Raw genomic sequence first — 19,425 nt, 5'->3', positions numbered from 1 at the left:
CTACCATGCTCATTTTTCTCCCTATATCTTAATTATTGATTTAGATTGGTTAACTAAACCATTATTCTATTTCTTAATGGAGTTATCACATATAGCGCATGCGTCATCTTCATTGTTAAATTTCTTTTTGTAGCTGCGTGTTCTAAGGCACCCTAATCTAGCCTCAAAAAGTAGGGCACTGCCTCTTGAGTTATCAATTAGAAAGCTTCCTTCCTGATTTGCATTTTCCACTTTCGGTATAATTCCACACTCTGTTTCTTCTCCATCGAATTTATCCAATTTTTACCTTCTGTGTTTTTCACCTGTTGCTTAATGCTCTATTTCTCCGTCCTTGTAACTAGCATACTTACTAGTTAGTTTCCTAGTTCTTTTCCTCCATTGTGAGTCAACGCTTTTTAAGTACAGGTATTTAAATACTTTAGCTGCCCATCTGTTACTGTCCGATTTCCTCAGGCGTTCCTCATATAATATTTTACTCTGAGCTTCCCGGCTTCCCGCACTTCGAAAGATGCCCAGCCCATATCTCCCTGTACCGCTTCCTTTGTGGTTTTGCCGTGGGCACTTTGATGATGATGATGATGATTATGTGGCAATCCCTTTGCATCGGGGGGGCGCACGATGTGCACCCTAGCCGTTTACATGACATAAGTCTTAGCATATACACACACACAGCCACACACAGACCACTTAAACACAGTCGGGGGGTGCGTTCGCTGGAGTCACCGAGTTCGCCTTCGGCTTGCGCTGCTGAGTCGACCCCCACCACTGTCGAAGTCGGCTTTTTGTTGCCGCCACCGCCGCGTGCGGAGTGTCACCGTCAGAGGCGGCGAAACCCAGCGCCTGCAGTAGGGTGGTGCCCTCTGGGTGTCGCGGTGCCAATTGCGGGCAGTGGAGGACCAGATGCTCTATGTTCTCCTGCTCCCCACCGCACGTTTGGCAGCGTCCCGCCTGAACCACCGGAGACTTGTCGAACCTCTGCCGGTACAACAGAGTGCGCAGCGCCCCAGTACGCGCCTCGAGGAAAAGGGCGCTCCCACTGCCGTTGTCGTACAGCTTCTCCGGGGCCGGGGCGGTCTTGTGTGTGCGGTAGAGAAGCAGTGTTGACTTCGCGCACATTGCTGCGCGCCACTGCTCCGTCTCCTCTTCTCGGACGCGCTCCTGTACCTCCCTGGACCACTTCCGCTCGCTTGCCTCCTGCACCGGTTGCCTCAGGAGGCCAAACTTGCGGCTCAGCGTGTGTAGGCGCGCAGTCCAGGTTGTGCGGATACCTTTGAGATACAGGTAGCGGAATATTCGGCGTGCCCACCTGCAGTCGGGCATAGTCCTCAGGCGGCCCTCATAGGCAAGCTTACTGCGCGCCTCGCGTGCCTCAAACGAAGACCAGCCGAGTTCGCCCTGTATGGCCTCGACTGCAACCCGGCCATGGCAGCCCAGTGCCACTCTGCCCACTTCACGCTGGCCACGTTCCAACCATGATCGGGTTTTGGCCGATAAGCAGAGAACCGCATTTGCAAAAGTTAATGCAGGCACATGAACAGCTTTCCATAGTTCGCGGACCAGCATATACCTATTGCAGCCCCACAGGCAGCGTCGGCGTAACATGTTGCCCGCCCTGCGGCTGGACTGCCGAACGTGGTCTTCGTGAGCCTCCAAAGGCACAGGCGCCGATCCGATGAGTACACCTAGGTACCGGTACTCGGTAGCCCGGGGTATGGTGTCACCGTTGGGCAGGGTCACCTCAGCCCCACTGGGCGGGCTCGAGAATTGCAGCACTGCGGACTTCCTGGCGTTGAATTGAAGGCCCAGTCGGTGCACACAGGTGGCGGCCAGGGTGACCAGTTGCTGGAGGGTGTCCACATTCTCTGCCAGCAGCACCAGGTCGTCGGCGTATGCAAGGCCTGGCAGAACCCACACTTCCGGCATTCCCTCGTACATATGGGGAAACGGGAAGCCCAGCCCTGACTCAAGCAGGGTTTGCTCAAGGCTTGCAACATAAAGCGCATATAGGAGCGGTGAGAGTGGGCAGCCCTGTTTGAGGCCCCTCGTAACGGGCACGGGCTCCGAGCGGGCGCCACCAAAGCAGGCCACAACCGTGTTCTCGGAGTACAGCCGGCGCAGTAGATTTATCCACACCGGTGGCATTTCCAACTCTCCCAGACGATGGAACAATGGCTCATGGGGGACGCTATCGTATGCCTTGGCGACGTCCAGGAAGCAGCCCACCAGGCCCCGAGCTTCTTTTCGAGCAATTTCCATCGTCTGGCTAAGCACAAAGAGGTTGTCCTCTAGGCGTCGTCCTGGGCGGAATCCATTCTGAAGTTCAGTAAGCACACTCGCATTCTCTGCCCATCCACTCATCCACCCTTTCAAAATGTGGGCGAACAGCCGGTAGAGTACGCTCGTTACGGTGAGCGGTCGGTAGTCTCGCAAGAGCCCCGCATCGCCTCCTTTCTTTGGTACGAGGCTAACTCTGCCACACTGCCAGCCCGACGGGATCGGGTCGCCATCTATTATTCCGGTGAATATGGATGCCAGGATATCCCGCGCAGCATCGCCGAAACACTTAACCACACCTGCCGGGATGCCGTCGAGTCCCTGCGCGGTGTGCGCTCCAATGCGTAATATAGCGCGGTCTAAGGCCGCTCGCGTGACCTTCCACCCAGGCTCGGATCCTCCTTTGGGCTCGTTGGGGGCCGGCTGGGCTGAGCGTTCGTGGCGTGTCATAGGGTCCAGAGGCAGGGGGGATTCGTATGTCTGCGACATGTGTTGTGTGAGGTGTTGTGACATATCGTATCAGAGGGCGCAAGCAGCGCCTCCTCGCGGCGGCCCGAGATTTCGGCTGCCCTTCATGCGCGACGCCAGCGCAGCAGTCCTTCACTTGGGTACCTTGGTCTTTCTCTCCTTGCTTCTCTCGACCCTCGACCCACTCTCACTATAGTCACGTGGTCCAGCGCTCCGTTCAGTCCGGTGACTTGCTGCGCGCGCGCGACAGCCGCGGGTCTGACTCCAACCACTCCAACCCTCCAACTCTCCGCGGCAGTCAACTGAGTCAACGCTGTCAGTTGACGAACATCGGTCGCGCGCTGCTTGAAGCATGTGCGACCAGCTCAAAGTCAATCAGGCTTGCCTCACCGTCCATTCCGCTTACCCGCAACGCCTTGATGTCTACGCGCAAACGTCGGAATGCTACGGGGTGAGTAAAACACTCCCGCTTTTTTTTTTTTTTTTTTTTTTTTGTTCCCCTTCTTTTTTTTAAAACCTTAGCGCTCGTCTTTGTTCGCCTGTGTTGTTTTAAAGCGCTTTCAAGTGTGTCATACTTGCATTAGCTAGCGCGATTCGCTACCATTCCCACTTTCTGCAGCCGGGGAACGATTGCAGGTATGTGTGAAGACGAAACCACTGGAAGCTCGCGACAAGCCCCGTTGAAAACTGATGGCAACTTTCTTGTCAAGTCGGGTCTTCAAAATGTGTTTCATCCTTTTATTCACTGGCCAAGTTCCCAGCGCTTTTCAACATTATATCCGCAACTTATGTCGGTCGGTTGAGACAGCCAAAAATCACGACGACGCAGTACAGCAAACAAGCAGAGAACACATCTGAAAACTTCCGACTGTTTTTTCTGCTGGTGTCGCAAGCACTATAATCATGCGATAATATATATTGCAGGGTTCAATTTCCTACTGCACTGCACTCGAGAGCAGTGGTGTGTCCGTACTTCCAGGTCTGAACGCTGTGGGGTCGTTCTTTGCTGTGTTGACCCAACAACGCTGGTCTTACGACAGCTATTCGTGGTGCACCCCATGGGAAGCGCGGTATTGCAAAACCAAAGGTTACGTAGTTACTGCCCGAGTTTTCATGTTAATTATGTTTCTTTGTGACTACAAATGTTCGTGAAGTGAAATGTTCGCCGTTTCCGAAAATTGTAGCGTGCGCCACAGTGCAGAGCTGGCACAGAATGTTTTGTGACAGTTCTCGTCCCATAAAAAGAGGGCCACGTACATACATTAAAGTTTGATCAGGGAGGGAGGCTTCTGCTAAAGCAGCTGTTTGTATGTGTTTTGTGACACCATGAATTTGAGCATCCATGCTTAGCTGTGCCCGGGAAAGGTGATCTTGGTGGTTGAGCACATGCTGAGTGTCCCTCAGTAGATCCCCCGTTTCCTGTAGACAGGGCACTCGACTACTGTGCCCAAGGATGCAGGATTGAATCCCGGTTGCGGCGGCTACTTTTCGATGGAGGCTGAAAGCAAGTCGCCCGTGTGCTGTGCGATGTCAGTGCACGTCAAAAAACCCCAGGGGTTCAAATTTCCGACCCCTCAATTGCAGCGTGTCATGGTTGGAGTTGGTTTAGAATGTTAAACCCCATAAATCTAAACCAAACCTTTCTGCTTTTTTCCTTTTCCCAAGGGGTGAGAGTTCGTGTGGATAATTACTCTGTGCACCATATAGGGTTATAATTATGGTGGTCAGCTGGTGTCGGCAGGACTTGCTTCCAAGTTCCTGTCCCGTCTACATGTTGGTCTTCATGATGGGTGGCTGGCACCATAGCTGAAAAACACACGTCCTATGGCTTCTCATTTCTGAAGAGCCAATCGCCCTAGCAAATGAAGGCAGACTGAAGCAGCAACAGAATTTTTGCAAAAATGAAAGAAGCAAAGGACAGCTATGCAAAATTCACTTGATACTCCAGATGGGAGAAAGACCAGCCAGAATCCTGTCCTCATTCCTAGCAGCGAAATGTTTGACATATGCCTTATACAATATCCTGTGGAGAACTACTACACAGTCTGATTGATGGAGAGCAGTATGCAAAACTCACAAATTTTCAGCCTGTTGGGAACATTCCTGTCACTGTCTCTGTACACCGATCCATATGAGGGTGTGGTAGGGCAAACCAACCAAGAAAATTGATTTTTTGGTTTCATTGCGAAGTAATACAAAACGTGAGGAGGAAACCAGTGCAGCAATGGGTTCGGAGGAGCGCTAGCCATTTGAAAATGATTTCAAATGCTATGAATCGTGTTTTTAAAAAGTTTGCACTTGTGAGCATTTGCTTGCATGCTTTTTACAAAATGCCCATGTAAAATTGTTTCATTCCTGATATGCGCGTTAGAAGATGCAACTTTTTCTATTGGGGGTCATTTTTATGGAGCACTGAGGTCAAGTTGTTGCTTGTTTGGACCATTTCTATAGCCTGCTGTCTCTTTTTAAGGCTGTTCCTTTATGTTATCTTGGCAGCAACAGTTATATAGTGGATTAGGAAGGTTAAGTTGTGTGGCAAATGTTGTATTGTGGTTTCGGTTTCGAAACCAAAACTTGCTCGCCTCAAGGGAGCACTATTAGCGGTGCTAGTGTATATTTAAGACGGCGCGCTCTGAATAAAACACTCTCTTGAGGCGAGTAAGTTTCAATCTCGAAACTGTGATACAACGGCAAACAATTTGTGGAGTGAGATAAGAATGGGAAGCCTTGTCCCTAAGAGTGGCGTTGATGCAACCATAGACTTAGTAAGGGTAATCCTGAGGCATATTCCCGTGAAAACAGTTGCCCAACTACAGTTCTAAGTGTAGTAGTGTTTCAGGTTTTGTGGTTCTCTGGCCTTTTGGGGATGTTTCTCTGTGACATGACACAGACTACCAATGAATCAATGAAACAACTGAACTGCTGCCGCTACCCTAAAGCATTTTTTGAGGCCGCACTGAAAAAATTGCCACATGAAGGCCTGTTCCTTACTACAGCAGTCAGAAGAAAGCATTAAGATTATTTATTTATTCCTCAAAGTTCCGGGAACATTACATCAGGGGTGGGCGATGGAATGCAGTTAACATTAATACAGATGATCTTCGATGGTGGTTTTGTAGTTGCTAAAGTTGATGATGGTAGCCACTTTGGATAGAAGGCCATTCCAGTTTCGGGCTGTTTCATAGCAGGAGGTATATTTTGTGCAATTTCTGTCAACTGCCTCGATAAGAAGCATCTTCAGAAGGCAGAGTTCTGTAGCTCCTCAGAGAGTAAAAATTATTAGATGTTCTAGGCAGATAACAAGGAAAGAAAAAGAATCTGTTATTCCCCTGATGCTCTTTGAACCACTGCTGTAAACATGGAAACATGAACCTGCAGTTTTCTCAAAATAAAATTAGAAAACAATTTTCAGCTTAGTGCGCCCTTTTCTTAAAAATGGTTCATCTGACTATGCCGATAATTTCCCAGATTATTGTACTGCCTGTTGCCAATATTTTTAACTTATAACTTGAGGGAATTGTTAGTGTGAAAAAAAAAGTTAGTAGGTTTAAAATTCTCTCCTAGTGGTTGATGCCAAGTGAAAATATGTTTTGTTTTCTGCACTGTGCTGGTAGCGACAAATTGTTTCTTTAGGTTCAGTTTAATGCTGTGAATGTGAAATTCATGTTAAAAAGTTTCGTGGGCACACTAATTGCCGTTACTGAGAAAAGATGCATTTGATTCTATAGCTTCGCTTTATCTTTGAAGTCTCTGAAGGAAAAACAAAGCTGCAATGTGTCCTAAAGGTCGCAAGCATTACTATAGTAAATGTGAAAAATTTCAAATTAGATTATGCTGTAGATTTTGTGATATAAAGCTGAAACCAGCAGTACCCATTTGCCCTACCATATCCCTCTCAAATACCATCCGCAGCATAATATTTTACTCGGACTTCCTCGACACCACCGTGAAAGAAATGTTAGGCGGCCTTGCTGACAAAATGGTAATGTTCACAATCATAATCACAAAAGATTACAAAGCACCTGGTCCCGGCATCTATTTTCATTTACAGGTAAACCTAAATGCTAACTGAATCTCAATATAGTTTCAGAATAAACTGTTCCACTTAGCTGGCCCGACACCATCAAAGAGAAAAAATAAAGTGAAGAGAATTAAAAAAAAAAGATACCATACAAGTAGATGTCTCTTTAAACTTTACAAAAAGCATTTTATTCCCTTAATTGGAGTGTTTTGCTGAAATATTTAGGATTTGTGGTATTGCCTTGAAACTAACTGAATCATAATTGAATCATTGAGTAATAGCATGCCATGTGTATCAGTGAACAATGGCACCTCCTCACTTAAATTACTTTGGTGCCCTGTAGAGCTTCACCTTCATCTTATTTAATACTTAGAAATGTGACATTTTTAGTAGTTGAATAATTCTTCACTTTTTTTATCACCCATAAGCTGCTGTTTTTTAGTACAAGACAGCATAAGAAAACTTTAATGCAAAGTAAGGTCATCGGGATAATTGAAAATGCACCACAAGGCTGCTTAACATAGGTCTTGCTAAGGAGGTTTTGATTGATATAGAGAACATGTATAATTATCGCTTTCGAAAGGTTGAGAGGTGAGAAAAAAAAGGTCGACTGATCTGACAAAATTGCAAACAAACCCGCACTATTATGCAAGACATCCTGAGCATTGGGCAGTGTGATATAGCCACACCAATTATGGCAAGCAAATTTTATGACACAGTACTAGGTATTTTTGAAAAAAAAAAAAAAGTGATGTTAGACCTGGTTAGTGTTTTGAATACAGAGTTGAAGTATTTATTCCTTTAGATGTTCAGAAACAGCATTGTGCGGAAAAGTTTGGTTTGGTGTGCAGGGTTTAACGTCCCGAAGCGACTCAGGCTATGAGAGACACCGTAGTGGAGGGTTCTTAATGTGCACTGACGTCGCACAGTACACGGCGCCTTGCTTTTCGCCACCATCGAAAAGCAGTCGCCGAGGCCGGATTCGATACCGCATCCTTGGGAACAGCAGTCGAGTGCCGTAACCACTGCAACACCCCAGCGGGGTTAATATTGTGCAGAAAAAGTAATTCCTTTTTAACATGAAGGTAAACAGCCAACATAAAAATACCAAACTAAGGGATTGACAAGTACTTTAAATATGAAGATCATATCTGTAAAACATGTTTTGTAAAAGGCAGTGCACAGCCATTGCATCTGTTCTATTGACAAAAAAAAAAAAATTGCTTTCTGCACAATGCTTTCCTTTTGTAAATAGAACAGATGTAATGGCTATGCACTACTTTTTATAAAAGATGTTTAACAGATAGGGTCTTCATATTTAAAGTATGGTGTCTCTCATAGCCCGAGTCGCTTTTGGGACATTAAACCCCACAAACAAAGACGAACCAAACCATATTTAAAGTACTTGTCAATCGCTCAGTCTGGTCTTTTATCACTGCTGTTCTAGAATTAAAATATGGAAAGCTGTTTACGCTTACACTTCATGTTATGTTTGTGCATTTCTTAAATTTCTTGCCTTCATTATTTTAGTAATGTACAAAATATTCACTGAATATTTTCTGTATTTGTTGATCTGTATACGTAAGCATAACTATGGTCCTCTTTCCTATGTAAACAAGGGAGGCGGGAGCTCGTCAAAGTGCTGTTCAGCAACTTTTTCTTACCTTGCAAATGCTCTTTGAATAGAAATATACACCTTAGCAGACATATTTTTTATTGAAATTTGAGCCAGATTGACCTTTTCATATCCGTATCACCATCTGTTGGCTGAACGAACATATGTGTTGAATGAGCCCTACCCGCTGCAAGCTGGACACACAGAGTGCCACAGAATCGTGAGCTGGACTTGTCAGAAGCCGTAAATGCTGAGGGAAGTTCATTCATACCTCTCCAAGTTGTACATATTGGTTCTTTCAGAATTCATGGGTCTGTTTTTTATTTAGGGCACTTTGGTTTTGAGTTTTACATTTCATTTTCTACAATTTTTGGGTTTACAGGGAAGGGAGCTGACCATGAGTGATTGACCAAGAGTGATCGATTGCTTCTGTATTGTGCACAGGCTGCAATTTGCGCAAGGTTATCTGGACATCCGGTTGCTTGCAAAAGCAGCCAACATTGGCAGTAGTCCTGCTACGTTTTTCTAGATTGCTCCATCTTTATTTGAGGTAGCCTCTTTGTCATTGGAATGCAGTAGCCCATCCATACAACAGCAGTTTGTCCTTGGTGTCCCTTTATACAAGACAGATTATGAAGTCTAAAGAGCTTGTGGCACAAGATTGAAGACAGTGGGGCCCATTTTTTGTTCTGTTACTGAGATGGTGGATTCAATAAAGGCAAGGATACTATCGAAATTAATTTAGTCTGAGGACCAGAAAGAGATGTATTAGTAGAATGCAAGCCATAGCATCTTTGTAAGTTTGATAATCTAGCTTAGCTAACTCTGTTGTAGTACCAAATCATTTTCCAGTGGTCTCCAAATAACTCTGTGCTATGCCAGCCGTGGATGACCCATCTCTGCAGATTTTCTATGCTCACTGCTCCATGCAATTCTCAGCCACCCTTACTGCATTTTCCTTCCATTGCCTGCTCTGGCCAAGTTCATGACTGACTGACTATGCTCTTGGCTGAGTGAATAAAAGAAATGGGTTTCAGCATAATTCACTTTACGTCGGCAAATATCTGGACATAGGCCTGGCAACTTAGGTTCTGTGGAAGTTGTTTGTGCTGGCAGAGTTGCTACCTCGTTTAATTGTGCTTTTGCAGTCTTGAATGCAATAATGTTTCCGCCTCTTGCATGGCAACTTAGGAGCCATATCTCTGCTGAAGGAAGCAGTGTACTTTTGGCGTGCAGACATTCATTCTATTGTTTCCTTATCTCTGTGATAGCAGCCAATCACTTTCTCCATTCATTGCTAGCACAAGTGACTTGTGAAACCCGGGTGCCTTGTTCAGATATTGCAGCACAAACTATGCGGTCACGACCGTGTGACATGGATAAAGCACTGAGAATTGGCCAGTCAGAAATGGGTCAAAACTGAAGCACCACTCTGCCACTATGCATTGCATTGCTGGTTTTGTAGACAAAATTATTATTGGCCAATCAAGATGTGTTGACCATCATGAGCTGTCAGTTTAGAAGATTGTGTTGTGAGTTTTAATTTTCGACGCAAGAACCACAGTTTCTTTTCGGCAGATGAACAAATGTGGTTAATGTGGTTAATGTGGGCATTCCAGCTCAAGTCACTTGTAATTGTTAATCCCAAATACTTTGCTTCAGTAACCATTTTTAGTTCCATGGTGCCCATCATGAAACTATAATCAAGTGCTTGCTTAGTCTTGTTAGTGATTCTTAGGACGGCTTTTTTTGCCTTATTAATTTTCATTTTCCACTGATCACACTAGTTTTTAACTGCAATCAGGGTATCACTTGTCTTGATCTGCCTTGGTCTTTATTTCTCGATAAAGTAAATAATCATCAGCGGAAAGACATACAGTAACCTTTTGTGAATATTAGCAGTGATATCGTTAATCTAGATTAAGAATAAAACTGGCCCCAGGACAGATCCTTGCGAGACGCCGGAAGTTACGCTTAAGCATTCTGACTTATGACCGTTAATCTCAACATATTGAGGTCTGTTTGATAGGTATACGGCTATTCACTGTATCAGGTTAGGAGTGATTCCTATTAGTTTTAGTTTTGCAATAAGGTCAGGGTGAGTCACTCTGTCAAAGGCCATGGACAAGTCGAGACAAATTGTGTCAACCTGACCCCTGTTGCCCAATGACCTGGCAAAATCGTCCATTGTTTCTAAGAGTTGCATTATCGTGGAAAGTTTTTGCCTAAAACTGTGCTGGTTGGGAAGTTTGCTGGCTTGTTGAGAAAGTTCTTTAGGGTCAAGTTTGCAAGCTGTTTGACAGGGGCAGTTCTCCTAAGAAATCCTCTAAAGCAAGGGTCTCAAACACACGGCCTGTATGTGGCCTGTGAAGCTGTGTGACGCGGCCAAAAATTCCAGCCTTAGTTTCAAAAGTATGTGCCAGCTTTATGAGTCATTGTTACCACCATGCTCTTTTTTCAACTAAAATTAATCAAAAAGCATCATCCTCAAATGGTGCACATTTTTTTTGTGGAGATGAACAGAGGCATTGGCTCCCTTTATCTGCCTGAAATTTGGACAGACAGCTGCCATCAAGAGCAAGGCTTCAACAATCCACACGCTCTTTCAACTCTGAGTCTGCATTTTTTTATTTTGAGAGTAAACGACTGCAGTATTTATTAGCCGTTGTACATGTTCAGTAGCTCTCTCCGAGCCATTCTGAAGTGGGGCCAATTCAGCGTTTCGGCAAAATGGAGCGTGCGTTGTTTTTTTTTTTTTTTTTTTTTTAATGACGAATGAGAGGGGGTGATTTTAGAATAAGACGTTTCTGTTGATTGTTATTTACTTTAGTTTGAATAATTTTCTTTAAATTTATTTGTATTTATTTTTTTTTATTTTCCCGCTTCTGGGCACGAAATTCTTTTTATGCAGCCCGCATTGCAGTATGAGTTAGAGACCTCCTGGTCTAAAAGGCTATATTTTTTTTTCAGCGGTGATGGTTATCAGTAGCTCAAAAAATGAGGTTGGTCAGGGGATAGGTTACACATTATTTGTGGCATGCAATAGAAGGGCTTCCATCAATGCCAGGCTTCATTAAAATTATTATGTATTTTAGTGCTCCCAGCACCAGTGAGTACCAGCCGTCATGACAGCAAGACTTGTTCACAGGTTGTAGTATTTCTGGGTATGTTATTTTGGCTTTAGTGACACGCCTAAGTTTTCTTTTGCTCAAACATGCTTAAAATAGGCCCATGACGTCGGGATGTTTGCTTTCTGAGAGGCCATCTGCAGATGCCGGTGGGCGTATGTTGTACTTGGAGTGCAGCCTTTTAGAAAGTATAAAATTTGTCTCAAGCACCGAACATTCTTGCTGCAGGGGTGCACTTTCTGGGTAACTTGGTGAGCCCAGAAGAGGATATGAGATGCACTGGCCTGAATTCTGAGTGCTGCTGGCACACAAGAGGAAATGCTCTTTTGGTGTGAAGGATGCGAGGCATCTGCACTCAGATTGAATATGCTGATAAAGACCTCTGTAGTACCTAGGGACACATGCATGATGTTTTGTTTACCCTGCATTATGCATTCAGGGGGAAAGGCAAAATGCAGCTGGCCTCTCTGGTAACTGGGTTGCAAGGTGTATAGACCTCTGACTCGTGCATCATGTTTTGTTTACCCTGCATTATGCATTCAGGGTGAAAGACAAAATGCAGCACCATTGTATTTACGCGATAGCGTAATGGGCTCGTTGGGCCAGAAAGCCGTTGCCTTACCCTAGTTTTGAGAAACATGTCAGAATTGAGATATTATGCGCATGATTTCATACCAGAATTGTGATGCAAGTGTTTTTTTGTACAGCATTCAGGGTGGTGCTGTATCATTTCGCTTTTCATTTATCCATCGGCCAGTCGGATTGGAGGCTGTTTTGCTGTAGGGGTTTGAGCTAGCTACTATGTACCTCCAATTGTATGCGGTTCATAGTAAGCGTAGGTATCCACCAAGCCTTCCTTTCCCCAGAAAACAAACCAGCTAAAGACGTTTTACACCTTGCCCAACTTTATGCCCGTCTCTCAGCACCAGAAATGGACAAAATGAAAAAGGCTGTGTCAAAGGGCTGTCGTGTCTACTCTTGAGGCGAGGCTTAAGCATCCTAATTTTTGATGCTACCTGGGCAGCATGTTTGTGGACATACTCTGCGAATCTAGGTGTCACATCTGTGTTTGTCTGCAGTCACTGCTCACCACCGCAGTGTAGTATCCTTGGACAGTTTTATGGTTTGAAACTGTTGCATTTTCAGGTTAGAAAAATGGTTCCCACTTTCTAGTGCTGGATGGTCAAGAGTCTTTTTCGCTTTTGAATCGCAGACAGTGATGGGACCCTCTGTGGTCTGCCTTCTTCTCAGGTTCTACTCTCATTTTGTGACTGGATACAGTAATCAAAAGCTTGGCTTCTGAGGGCGCACATTGTTGTAGTCACTGTCAGGTAAACAGACAAAGAAGAGTTGCATTTATCTGAGTAGACCTTTAATATAAGAGAGTGCACTGTTGGGCAAGCCGGTCAAGCATGATTCACACACAGTGGGTGCTGCTCATAAAGTGACAAGCACCCGCTATATGTATTAAGCCTTTAGTAGCAGCTGCCACCTGCACTGCATTTCAGAATGCATGGGGCGCGCATGCAGATTTTTGCAGTAATTGAAATTTTTTTTTGTTGAGGAAAAGAAAGATGTAGTTGTTGCCTCACTTCTCAGTGGACACTGCAGCCGCACTGTAGGGAAGAGATGAAAAGGGGAGTAATAGGAAGAGAGAAAGAGGCGGCCATAATGGTGAGCTCTGGATTAATTTCAACTGTCTTGTAGTCTCTAAACTTGCACTGACATCACATAGCAGAAGGGCATCTTTTATGTTTTGCCTCCGTCAAAACATCAAGTATAGAGCACTGCGTGGGCTGTAATTATTGGCCTGTACCCAGCCCAGATGCGACTGCCTTTTCTGTTACCTGCTTGAGCCTGGCCCGGTTTCTCCAATATAATCCCGGGCCCAACCTGAGCCTGAGGAAATTCTGACCTACCCAGTCCAGCCTCTTAAGTAGACTGAGGCTGGCTGAGGCCCCCCAAAAAAACAAAAAAGCTAATGCATTTCACTCGTGCAGACATTTTTACTTTGAATTCCCATGACAAAAGTCATTTGTTTTTAGAGCAGTAAAGTGAAATTCAGTTCCTACTTCTGGTAGCATTGGTTTTTGTTTTTTTCTTGTCCAAAGAAAGCACCTTGTTTTACATTCCTTGGATACAAATTTCTTGAAAATAATGTCATCAGATAAGACAGTTTTCATTCTTATTGTTTAGGCTTCGAATTTTTAAACCACATATGAAGCAACTTTCACTTCAAAATTTGTTTACTGCTGGAGGTCACGCTATCCCACAAAACAAGCAAAGAAGCCTGAGTTTTTGTTGTTATTAATTAGCTTAATGGAGAATGAAGCAATTACAAGCGTAACAGATGCGTGCTGAAACCAAATGCTTCCAAGATTGAATGAAATTGAACCGCAAAAAACTAAAAGACGTCCCATAGACAATCTCATAGACAATCCCAGTGGCAAAACACAGGATGCTGCTCATCTCATGTGCTACTGGGATTGTCTATCAGTTTCCTCTCCACTGTAGGAGCGCATACATTGGGCAAGCGGGCAGGTGCCTAAACGTAAGGATAGGTGAACATGCCCCTTCGCTACGCTAACAAATGGGTGAACACTTCCTGTCCTCACCTTTGTTTGTCCAGTCTTTTCGCTATGTTTCCGTTGAGCATATCGTCTGACCAACTAGCCTCAGAATATACTGTGTCTCTTGACAGCCTAAATTTATATGGCTATTACTTATCTCATGCCCACATGCCTGCCTTTCAGCATTGCAGAGCAAGGGTTCCAAACAAGAAGATAATAATGCATATGAAAAGGCAATGCAAATCATATCACATGCATTTGCACTTATCATCTATCTGACAGTTTTTTCAGTGAAGTGTTGCCAAAAAAATCATGGCACCCGAGGTTAAAGGTTTTAGAATTTTCTCTCCATTGTTTGTTCTACTTGAGTGGTTCTCTTGATACCTGCTATGATATCGTTAACTCTTTTGAAGATGTGAAAAAAAATGTTGGCGTACATTTTGATGGGCCTTGCTGCATGGTATTACAAGTCAGTAATAAGTGGGGCCAAGCCCGCAAGTGGCAAAATGTTGTCTCCAAACTTTGGTGTTTGGCCAGTGCACTAACCTCGAGTGGCCATGTGCTACATTCTGCGATTTACTGAGTGCAATGCTGAGGGTTAAATTTTTTGCTGGAGGAAACTTCAGGCATCTAATTTTTTTTATATTGCAATTAGTTGCCGCAATTGGAATGGTTAAGTCCAGCTTTTTAGTTACTTTCTAAAGTGTTTTGAAAATGCAGACATGGCTGAGCTGCTGTGCTGCTACTAGCAAAGCTCGCTAGTCTTATTTTGTTGGTATTCACCTTTCTCAATGGCTTCAGTGGCTGAGGCATTCAGCTGCTGAGCCTCCGGGACATGGGTTCCAACCCTGGCTGTAGCAGCTATGTGTCTCTTAAGGGGAAATGCGAAAATACCTGCATTTTATGCAATCTTGGTGCACATCAAAGATTTCCAGGCAGTCAGAGTTATTCTGGAACCATCCACACCAGTGTCTTTCATGACTCATGTGCAGCTTTAAGGCCACATATTTGGTGGCATGCTTTACTTCAGTGATCATTTGAACATCTAGGTTTTTAAATTCTAGTTTTTGAGAAAACGTGCCCCTCAGTTGATGTCATGCCCTTCATTGCTCAGGTGGTGGACTGTCGGGGCATGGAGTTTTCAGTTTCTTCAAAGAAAATGTGGGCCATAATATTTGGTAGGCTTCCTTTTAAAGGAGACGAAATGGCTGTTACGAGCCACAACGAAACTTTTTGTCTTAGGGTATTGGGGGCGAGGACATACTGTGGCGCCACCTCTCAGAAGCGTCCGTGTGACGAACTAAGTGGGATAACACACATTGAACTGCTGCTGTAGGATGTAGGATGCTTTCCTAGGCCGTTAGGTTGCGCGTTAGCATCACATTCATTTATTTCTTTAATATACACTTTCATCTTGGTTTGTATAAGATAAATGTATGTATTAGACCCACTCATTCGGCAAGAAAGCACTTCACCGAATCCGGAGTTATTGAAGCTGGCGAGCTTTAGTGCTACGACGATGCGCACCAGCTGCAGCATTGCTGCTTTTATGAAAAAAAAAAAAAAAGAAAGCAACTGAAGCTGCCGAACAACCAGTCAGATGCAAGCGGTCACTGAACAGGCAATAGGATTCCTCTGCAAGAGCAGAGGACAGTCAGGAGCCTGACAGATGCTGAGCGCCTTCACATAGCACCGGCGGAAGTGGCACCGTTCGTCTGCTCCATTGAACATAGTAGAACAAACAACTTTGACTGTGGATATGACATGAATTAATTTTTTAGCAAGTGTGAAGATGTGCATTCCACGCAGCGAATTCTTGTGCACTGAATACTGCCATTGGCACTCTTGGTTAGAGTGAATATTTGTTTTCCCCGCGCACAGTAACTTTTTTTTTTACGCAGACCTCGATCAGCACATCAATATCACAACATATATCCAATGCCCTATCGTTTGTTCACAGACTCTGTCATTTGAAACTACTACAGTACTGGAGACGCTGCTTGAGACAACTCACTATTCATACTTCTGCCCGAGACGGCAGAATTTTCTAGTTCCCTTCAGTGAAACTACCATGTCAATGTGCTCATTTAGAATAATTTGAGACCTTCTGGCTTTCGCACGATCCTTCCTTTCTTTAGGAGCATACTGCTCTATGAAGAAGCCAACATTTTTTCCAATCTTCCAGCAGTGTTATCATTGGCTTCACAAGTGACAAGCGCAAACAAAAACGTGCTCGCCGTTCCTTCTGCCGCTCATTGAACTGTTTAGTGCCAACTTCATGGACGAAATCTTGCTCGCTGAAATGTCTGCACACATGAGAATTATCACTCTCTTCTTTTCCCATTCAAATCTTGATTAAGGAATATTCTGTGAGCTTATGTTTCGGGTAGCAACGGGAGCTTGTTCCCTCGCTTACGTCAGTGTACAGAGTAGTAACGATTCGTAGCAACAGCTTAAATAAACTTCAGCAACTTCAGTAACGATGCAAAATTAAAAAGTGCAAGGCTGACATTCCTTATCAACCAAAACTACAGAAATAAACATGACTGTTAGCTTCTAAAATGCACAAATTCAATCGAGCGTCTGGTTCAGCAGCAGTAAGCGGAGTCGCGTGATCCCACTTGCTCCCATAGGTCGACACTAGCGCCATTTGCTCCGGTGGTGGCACTCACGCCCAGTATGAATCTAGGGCAGCATTCATGGGAAATGTTATTTTAATAAAGAAAATTGCCTTTGCCCTCCTCAACATGTCGTGTGAGTGGACCACAGATGGCATGGTTTTTTTTATAACATCTACTCCATGGTGCATGTGGACATCCTCTGCGGTTTATCAATTTCTTAAACACCTATCACTGTAAAAGAAATATGTTGGCAAATAAATTAGAATAAACTGCAGAGGTCTTGTGAGACAGTGTACTTGAACTTGAGTGAGAAGGGCAGTTTGCCTGAGCAAAGATTTTGCTTGTTTTTGATGTGTGCAGTGTTCACTCCAGCCAGTAGCTCCACGAGGTCACCGCCACCGCCATGACAATTTCAGCGTTGTCCTGGGCAGTATCTATCCAACGGAGCTGCAGCTGCGGTTGCATCGCAGTGAGCAGCCCCTGGCCAACTGCACGTGCGTGTCAGGGTATCAGTATCACCGGGTGTCTGGGTACAAGCCTGGAAAGTGTGGCACCCACCAGTGCACGTGAACCTCCCTCCTATGAGCCAGCACTGCTGAATACAAGGCAGATTCATAAAAGGCAGCTCTGGGAGGTTTTTTTTTTTTTTTCGAGACTCATATTTCATAGAAACTGTAGGCTTTCCACCCTGTCTGGGCGATTTGTGCCAAGACTGTCAGCCGTGTGTCACTCTATGCCTGCTAAAATATATATTAATGTGTACCATTTTTATGGCCTGAGTACAGTGATTTTTTTGGATTACATCATGCTTTATGACATTGCAAATAATAATCGTGCATTAGTGCTTGTTCGCCTTCTCCTCACATGAAAAACAAAGCTAAAGGCATGTGTTGGTTGTATTGGGAATTTCATAAGTGGAGTCATCATTTCCGTTCTCTATTTTCATCCACTATGTGCTGTAGGCTTTTAAGTGTCTTATATTCATCGGACCAACAGTCAGTTTCAGCAAATCTGTGCTTCTAATTCAGCAAGTACTAACCAGGCCAAGATTTTCTCGAAATGTCATTTCAGTGGCATTTGAAAGCATTAAGTAATTTGGGCTTTGTAGTCTTCTAGCTAAATCCTTTGAATACTTTTTCTTTTTTTTTAATCTGAAATAAATCTCTGTGTCCACCACACTTTCAACGGCCTAAGAAGGAATTAACAAATTTTGTACATAAGTTGACAACGCCAGTTAAAGGTACAACAAAAATGAAAGCTTCTCTGGGAAGGGTTTTACAGTTAAAACCCTATATTACAAAAATATCTCCTCACAAATTTAAATGCCCCTTCCTTCAGCAACTTTTAATTTTATAAACTTTCGCTTCTTTGGCATAGGTCATTGGATTTGCACAGGATGTAAGTGCGTGAATGCCAAATAGAGCACAATAAGAACTTTTGGCCTGACCTACCTTCCTTTTTTTTTTTTTTAACTTGCATATTTTTTAAATTCTCGTAGTGATCTCTCACGAAACAAACATATTGGTAAGTGTTGCACGCTAGAAGATGAACTGCTGTGGTTTAGGAAAAGCCTGCCTTTTTAAATAATTTGTGCTGAATGCTTTTAAAGCATTCCTTGTGATGTATGAGTCTCTAGGTGTTTTGCAGTTGCACGTATGCACTGCCTGCCTTAAGTCATGCTGTAACACACTTGTTTCTTATATGAAGAGTAAGTACACATAGCTGGTACGGGTGGTCAGTGGGTGCAAGTGTATTTGTTATTAGTTCCTCTGTGTGCCTTTCCTGGCTGTCAGAGGCATTAACACATGCTCTCTGAACTTGCAGTTACCACAGGCACCTTGGCGAGCATGGTTCCTACCTGCTTAGTGTCTCCCATGAGGGCCAGTGCAGCTGGAACGTGGTTGAGGAGCCGGTCAACATTTACTACCGTAAGTTCTTATTAGCATATACCGGGCTGGTCCTGGTGGAGTTTGAGGTGCTGCTAAACGTGGCGTTCTAGATGTTAATGTTTGCGTTATTGGGGTTTTAAGCATTGTGGCAAGATCACGATGGAGTGGCTCTGGGCAGGTTGAGACTGATTTAAGCTGTGTGCAAAAGGAAAGCATGGGCTAAGATATATTCTTTACCTCAGTAGTTTCTTGCAACATAACCAAAGCTATAATAAGTGTATGGAATCACAGGCTTTAAGGCGTGCATTCGTGAATCACTATTTCAAATTGACCTCTAATGTAAACTGGACTTACATTACACTTTCTCCCAAGTTTGCGACTCTTGCGTCTCCTAAAATCACCTTTTCAACATGATGGCGCACTTCGAAGCAGGCTGCAGTCTCGCTTTGCAGTCAAATTATCGTTGTTACTGGGTTTTTTGGTTTGTTCATTGGTCACAAATGACGCGTCGGCCTTTATTTGACCCCGTCTCACCTACAGCAACATCTGTGAGTACTAAATTACCTTTATTTTTTTATTTCAGACGATGATTTTGTCTCACGCAGGCGTAAGAATAAAAGTTGGTTCGATGACAAATGTGGTTTCAGTTTTGGATAACCAGATGGTGCCACTAGGCTGTAGTTATCGCCACGTCTCTTTTTGCGTACAATAAGCTAAATGTGTGGATGTGACATACAACTTAACATTATTCAAAACATTATTCTGAATCTTTCGAATGTTTTTCAATATTTTGTATGTAAACAGCATCTGTTTATACTCTTTTACAACCGCACCTGCAT

The 19,425-nt window shown here is 44.1% G+C and overlaps 1 protein-coding gene across 1 annotated transcript in view; it reads left to right on the top strand.

The window, feature by feature from the left end:
- The first annotated feature begins 2,872 nt into the window (after positions 1-2,872).
- The window catches only part of Hgsnat (Heparan-alpha-glucosaminide N-acetyltransferase), a 98,105-nt gene continuing 81,552 nt past the window's right edge, over positions 2,873-19,425 (top strand). Inside the window, exons 1-3 of the mRNA XM_084609377.1 lie at positions 2,873-3,193; positions 17,058-17,191; positions 18,522-18,625. Coding sequence (XP_084465503.1) covers positions 3,095-3,193; positions 17,058-17,191; positions 18,522-18,625 — 337 coding nt within the window. The 5' untranslated portion in view covers positions 2,873-3,094. The remainder of the gene's footprint in view (positions 3,194-17,057; positions 17,192-18,521; positions 18,626-19,425) is intronic.

The sequence above is a fragment of the Amblyomma maculatum genome, chromosome 7 (assembly GCF_055883805.1).
Source record: "Amblyomma maculatum isolate TAMU_Amacu chromosome 7, ASM5588380v1, whole genome shotgun sequence".
Lineage (NCBI taxonomy): Eukaryota > Metazoa > Arthropoda > Arachnida > Ixodida > Ixodidae > Amblyomma > Amblyomma maculatum.
Note: the sequence above shows the minus strand (reverse complement) of the source record. Positions and strands in the feature narration are given on the sequence as shown.